Below are 7,344 nucleotides of genomic sequence, written 5' to 3' on the forward strand. Positions count from 1 at the left end.
TTGAGTTCAAAATAACACAGGTTATCTGACTTTTTAGCAACTCTTACTCATTAGGGGAAAATGCTGTATTTAAACCTTAGCAGTCACAAAATTCCTCAGTTGAAGCTTCCTCCCCCCCCCCCCCCCCCGAGTTGGTTCTGTTTCTGACACAGTACTACAGGACCAATTCACACTTCAATACTGTTTCAGGAGTGAGAATTGGTTTCGCTCTTACTGGAGCTCATCAGCTGTAGGCAACTGGTCAAGAAACATTTTTTATTTGCCTTAAAGCCAACCATTATCTACCTTTGTTTTATTTATTTATTAACACTTATTCATTTTTGAGAGACGGAGTGCAAGTGAGGGAGGGCCAGAGAGAGAGGGAGACACAGAATCTGAAGCAGGCTCCAGGCTCTGAGCTGACAGCACAGAGCCTGACGCAGGGCCCGAACTCATGAACTGTGAGATCATGACCTGAGCTGAAGTCAGATGCCAAACTGACTGAGCCACCCAGGTGTCCCTGTTTTATTTTTTAATGAAAAAAACCCTCTCATTTCTACAAAATTACTTCCATATAAGAGCCTTACAAATAAAATAAAAACACTGTCTTTAAGAACTTTTAGTACTAGTACTTGTTTTCTTAGTAATTAGCAATATAAACAATAAAAAAAACCTTAAGCCTACTCAATATAACGCAAAAACAAATGAATCCAATCCACATATATTTGGTAATAGGTTATCAAACAAGCCTCATACAAAAGTACCAAGTCACAAATACAATTCCAAACTATTAATTCATTCACCAGGTACGTACCGACTGAGCACGCATTATGTGCACATACTGTTCTGTGTGTTGAGTACATGGCAGTGAAGAAAACATCCATCCCTTAGGGAATTTACATTTTGGTATAGTGGACCAATATATATAAAAGCTCTGTGTTAAATCTTTTACTCTTTTTGTTTATAGCATTTTAATATGAACATCTGTCAGTGTTCCCTCAGAAGCTATAGAAGATATGCATAAGTGTTTTAAATTCAACAGAAAAATCTGGCTCAGTTCAGCATAAATATTTACAACAAACTACACAGTTTTAAATTACAAACTATACCATTTGAGTCTCAAGTAATACTAGCTGTATATTTCTTAGATAACATCCACTAAGACAAGCAAGTTGAGTCTGTGAGAGCACTCCTATTCTTAAATATAATGGTTTATTGTCCTTTGAAGGCAAAGTACATTGAAAGGTTTTTCACATATTTCCTAAATACACATTGAAAGCACCACGAACAAAATAATTTATATGACCAGTTCTAAGAAGGTTCTGATAAGTCAATTAAAATCAGAAGCAATAAATAACATCAAAGATGCATCCATAGTCCAACATAATCTGATCACAATTCTCAAGTAACCCGAGTAACTGGTTTTTGATGGATGTTACCTTTAAAATACAAACACTTTCCTGGATAAAGTTTTTAAACACAGAATAAACTAACAGGACAGAAAGGAACGTGTGTAAAAAACATGAAAACCTTTTTTCACATGATGAAAATATCACACGCTGAAGTTCACAGAAGGCAAATCAAATTCTACTTTTAAAAGATTAAAAACAAAAAAAGATTAAAAACTAAGATATTTCAAAAAACTCTAGATAAGTTCTATCAAAAAGGAGAAATATTTTGTACAGTAGTCACATTCTTTTTTTAACTTTTTTTTTTTAATGTTTATTTTTGAATGAGAGAGAGACAGAGTGCAAGCAGGGGATGGGACAGATAGACACAGAATCTGAAGCAGACTCCAGGGTCTGAACTGGCAGCACAGAGCCAGACACAGGGCTTGAACTCACAAAGTGCAAGATCATGACCTAAGCTTAAGTCGGACACTTAAACTGAACCACCCAGGCACCCCCAGTAGTCACATTCTAGTTAAACTTGTAAGTAAAAATTTAACTTTAATAAAGGAAACTTTGAGTTTCCTTTATGTGAAACATAGCACAATATTTTTAAAGTTGCCTTAAGTCTACAGCTTGAAGAGTATGAAGCCAAGGTCGGTATCCTTGTGGGGTTTGTTTAGCTTTGCATCCAAGACTCAGGGCAGAGCACATTTTAGGGTTATGTGCATTGTATCACAAAAGAAAACATTAGGACAAACTCAGGGCAATAGATGCAGCAAGAGTCCCCCCAAATAATACCAAACCTTGTGACAGGATAACAGGAGAAAGAGAAGTTATGATCCATCAAGATTCCAGGAAAAAGAGGTTAAGTAGCCATATAATCTATCACGTTATTAAGTCATATGTTATATTATCAGTTTAGTATCTTAGACCCATACAATTTTATGTAACTCTAATAATAAGTTTTAAAGCAGAAAGTTTTTAATATAGAAATCTTAGTTTGAAGCTATCTGTAGAGAGCTATTTAAACTTTACTGAGTCTCAGAAAGTGTAAAAAGTTTTCAGCTAATTTTTTCCAAATCTGAAAATTAAAAGAAGGGTGGGAGGAAGAAAAATGACTGACCTATATAGTTCCTTCTTCAAAAAAGACGACTAATAAAGTTAAAAGTAAGTGGTAAGTCTGCCTTATATTAAGTCGTTCTGGTTAATGTTTAAATTTTGAAACCACCTTTGGCCTGGGCTCAGTTAACATGGTATGATATGGTTCACTAAAAAAATTATTCATTAGTACTAACTACATAATCATCCCTATAGTAGATTACCAATTCATGTGCCCTAATGACAAATATACTCACAATCCAATCAGTATTTTCCTTTGCCAGGTTTAATTGATACTTTGTATCTATTGCCCCTCCATCCCAATATCATTCCTTTTGTTTACTTTTTAGCCTAAATATTTTTTTTAATATTTACTTTTGACAGAGACAACAAAGGGGGGGAGAGACAGAGAGAGATGGAAACACAGAATCCAAAGCAGGCTCCAGCTCTGAGCTGTCAGCACAGATCTCGGGGCAGGACTTGAATTCACAAACCATGAGATCGTGACCTGAGCAGATGCTTAACTGACTGACCCACGCAGGCACCTCAGCCCAAATAGATTTTTAAAATCTCAGTAGCTAATAAATAAGTTCAAAGAAGTCTGAAATCATGAGATTACAAATGATTTCAAAATCAAATGATCAATGCTCCTAGTGTTGCCCTGAAATGAATACTAAATGTAACATTGCAATATCCTAAGCCCAATGAATGTTGTTGAGAAATGCAAAATTTAGCTTTATTATTTAAAGCTAGAGATAAGGGATAAAAGAAAAATCCAAATTTTACTGAAAGAAAAAAAACAAAACAAAACTTGAGACCAAAGATTCTTACATTAACATGAACCTGTTAGAAGAATTTGGAAAACTAATGCAGATTAGTCATTCTTCAAAGGGAAAGATGATTTTTCTAAATAAGGCCTCTAAATAAGGCCACTTCCACCTATTATCTCTTTGTAAAGACTGAATATACAGTACAGTTACCTTCACTTTGAGATGTCAGCACGTAGCTGTAAAAAGTGTACTAAGCAACAGCCATCAGGAATGCTGTCATCGAATAGCACTAAAGGCCAAGTCTTGCATTTATGGGTGAAGGAACTAAAAGGTTAAGAGTAGCTACTGGGCTACACTACTCCCTTCATGTTAGTGGTTAAAACTCTGAAACACCAATGACATTCTCTGAACCTCCACTGTTTAAAGTAATCTCGAGGTTTATATGCTGGTATTCTGAATTTGACAAGGTGTTAAAAATGAATAATATCAACAGAAACACAATCCATGCATTTCCAGGGAAAAACAAGAATATAGGCACAAGCCAGACATTTCCAGGTAGATTCTTCAGTATTTACATGTTGGCCTATTACACTGTAAAAAGGAGTTTTAATTCTTTGTAAGATTTGTGAATTACTCAGTAATTTCACTGAATTTAAAATAAAAAGACCAAAAAGGAAAGGAAAAAAATGAGGCCAATCATCACCCTTTTCTATTTCTGTAATGATGAATAAAGAGTTGAAAAGCAGGTGCACAGAGAATAGTATACTTTATTGACAAGGAGATAGTTCAGTTTCACTATCAATGTCTCTTGAACCTTAATTTTCCCCACAAGATCAACTCCGGCTAATACGAAGGTGTAGCCTGTAGTCGGTAAGGCTACACCCACAATTAGCATACCTATACACTTAGTCTTTTTTTAATGATTACCAGCACAGCTCTTGAAATACTGGTGCACCGATCTGCTGCATACTTTTCTTACAAAAACTTCCAGCCTATCATTTTGAAAGAAGTAAAAACACTAGGCATCAAGGGAACATCAAACACACACACACACAAGGAGAAAACTGTCAAATGCCTTGGTACCGTATGCCATTATTTTTACTAAACTAATTCCCACAGGTAACAAGACTAACAAGAGAAACGGGCAGATTCTAATCCTGATGCTCCGACTCCAAATCCAGGTCTCTTTAAACAAAACCAAGATGTGAATGTTAGCCACAGCTGTTAAATTGCTACAGCTAAGCATTAATTACACCTGCGCTGTCCCCTAGGCTTGGTACTAGGAAACATGTAGAAGAGCCTTTCCCGTGTTACAAGTTTGATAAACACAAATCTGAAATATCCTTACCAGCCAAGGTTTAGCAAACGCCTTGGATGTCCTTGGAAGAAAGGCAACATAAAAACCAAGAACAGTATCTTTCACATCCAAAATCCCCAAAAATCTTAAGTTACTTAAAATCATAGTAACGCAAGTGTTTACAGGACGATAAAAAGTCGCCACAACAGTAAACATAAGTCAACTTGGAGACGAAAAGAGAAATAGGCGATTGAGTCTATGAAAAATCGTCAAGCAGGTGGGGCTTAGCTGCAGTTCGCCCTGGGAGACCAGGCAATCGGCCCAAATTCGACTGCTCTCCAGGCACCACTCAGGAGGCACGGCCCCAGGACCCCCACCGGTCTCTGGGCCGCCGTCTCTCCAAGTCGGCCCGGGACCCAGGGAAGAAGGCAGGGAGAGGAAGGGACTCCTAACTCTGTCCCCCTAGCGCTCGCCTGCCTCCACTGTCCCCGAGAGGCCAGGCGGACGGCCGACCCGGGCCCCGCAGAGCCGCGAGGGAGGTGGGCAGTCCCGCCGCGCCGCCACCACGACTCCCGGTCCGCTTCGGGCACCCGTCAAGCACTCACCCCACTTCTCCGAGCCTCAGGCCGCACCCCTACCGAGGCCGCTGAAGCTCCGGCTCAGGACCTAATTTCTCCATAGTGGGGACCGGCAGACCATGAGGTGCGAGGAGACAGAGAAAAGGGACAACACCGACGCCGCGCTCCCTCCTTCTCGGTTTCCTCAAGCCCCCGCGGAGCTGACACATCAACAAAGATGGCGGCGACGCTGAAGCCGGCCCCACTACAGCTGAGGGGGCGGGGCTCTCTAGAGGAGCCAATCAGGGAGGCGCGGGCGGTGTGACGCGACGCACCTCGGGGCCAGTGTAACCTGCCTGCAGTGGGCGGGGCCAGGGCAGCACCGCCTCCTGCACTTGAAGCGCTGAGACCGGCGCTCAGACTCTGGGCACCTACGCCCCAACTGACTTGGCTAGCCAGCGATCCTGCTAGTCCTGTCCTGTGTCTCGCGCCACTTATGACCCAAGCCTGCTCTTTCTTTCTGTGGGACGCGCTCATTGGATATAAGCTCACCTCACCTTTTGACCCTTCTCATATTAGGGGCATAAAGCAATAAAAGAGAATTCGAAATTGTGACTTCCCAGCTCTGATGCGCAAACCTTGCACCTGACATAGGAGGAATCAGCAGGAGCAGCCTACCTGCCCGTCGACGATTCATCCGTGGGAGAGATTCTGGGGGTTTCCATAACACCGCGTTCGTGTGTACAGGGTGGCACTCATTGCCATTGTTTAATAATAAACTCTTGGTGCGTTCGTCTCTGGCACCAGGCTGTGAGCGCCTTGAGTGCAAGAAGTGTCCTATCTGGCCTGCCAGGTGTCCTTATAGGCAGCGTGGGGAGTGACATGCGGGAGGTGCTCAAATATTAGCAACAAAAAGTGTATTGGGGGGAAAAGTGTATTGAATAGTTGCTTAAACAGGTCCAGGTAAGTAAGGTGAACAGTTTGTGGAGGTTTTGCAAACCTATACTGTCCAGTGAAGTGATGTTCTTTGGTTTAGGACTCCTTATTCACAACTTATGAGTGAAAATAGTTCATTGTGACAAGTTGTCGATGTTAGAGTTTGTAAAGCAAAGCTTATTCCTGTTCTGTTAAGCTTCTTTGATACTAACTACTGGGGGTGGAAATCACTAAAAAATTCAACATTGTGTAACTCTGTTCCTCTTTCCTTTTCAACAGGAAATAGCACCTCCTTCCTTAAATGAAAATAGTGCACTGAAACACACTGCAGTTAAAAGTGTTTTAACGGTGAAGAAATGATTTAACTTTAAAATAGTCAACCAAACATTCCTAGTGAGATATATTATTTCAAGAGAAAATAAAAATTTAGGCCTTTTTCACAGCTCATATTGTCAGTAGTAACATTCATATCGTTATTTCTGAAATATGCATATTAATAGTAAGCATTAAAGTAATTACGTTTCTTGAAACCAAGATTTTGAGTATTGGAGAAAGGAAATACAATACATAATCAAAGAAATTAAGTAAAAATTATGCAAACCTAAATTTGAATTTGGAAATATCAGTATGAACTCATGGTATTTTTTGTTTTTTCATTAAAAGTCTGTCCACTGAAAAGGCCTGAAACAACGATCAACACAATGCACACTCTTATTCTCCATCATTGGTAAATATAATTTCCCACCAAGAGTCACCTGGGCTCCTCTTGGATATCAAGGACTGTTTCTAAGTCTGGGGCAGGAAAAGTACAGTAAAGTCTAAGACATGTTGGTTGTATCAGAAAGCAAAGAAGAAAGTGAAGATAATAGGAGTTGTGTCAAAGACTCGGGGACAGGGGGTGGGCATTCAAAGGTATGCACATTGGTCAAAGGACAATTAAGCATTCAAAAATGGTAACAGCAACTGATTGATACATCTACTATGTCCAAAATTAATGTGTGTTGATTTTCTAAAACATCATTTGGCCACCTTTGGAAGATGCCAAAGAATCATCACATTCTGAAAACTGATAAAAGAATCAAACATCCTAACTTTCCTGTTACAAACTGAATCTCAAATAGTGTGGGAAAGTTCTTCACAGAATAATGGATAATAAATGCAGAAGATAGATTTTTTCCATTTTTCTAGGCCTGATGAAATAATGGACCTAGTTAATGATCATCAATGAGTTTAAAATCATTAGAAGAAAAGCCAGTGGAAAACTTTACAGTAGATGGATGGGGCTGACAACACTTGAACCTGATAGATCAATTTTA

The 7,344-nt window shown here is 39.7% G+C and overlaps 1 protein-coding gene across 2 annotated transcripts in view; it reads right to left on the reverse strand.

The window, feature by feature from the left end:
* CCDC186 (coiled-coil domain containing 186) overlaps positions 1 to 5,343 on the reverse strand; it is a 54,311-nt gene extending 48,968 nt beyond the window's left edge. The window contains exon 1 of one of the 2 annotated variants that reach the window (XM_047824967.1): positions 5,174 to 5,343. In XM_047824967.1, the coding sequence (XP_047680923.1) occupies positions 5,174 to 5,322 (149 nt within the window). In that variant the 5' untranslated portion in view covers positions 5,323 to 5,343. Of the gene's footprint in view, positions 1 to 5,140 lie in introns of both variants that reach the window. The other variant, XM_047824968.1, reaches the window with a different exon arrangement.
* Positions 5,344 to 7,344: the final 2,001 nt, after the last annotated feature.

The sequence above is a fragment of the Prionailurus viverrinus genome, chromosome D2, assembly GCF_022837055.1.
Source record: "Prionailurus viverrinus isolate Anna chromosome D2, UM_Priviv_1.0, whole genome shotgun sequence".
Taxonomy (NCBI): Eukaryota; Metazoa; Chordata; class Mammalia; order Carnivora; family Felidae; genus Prionailurus; species Prionailurus viverrinus.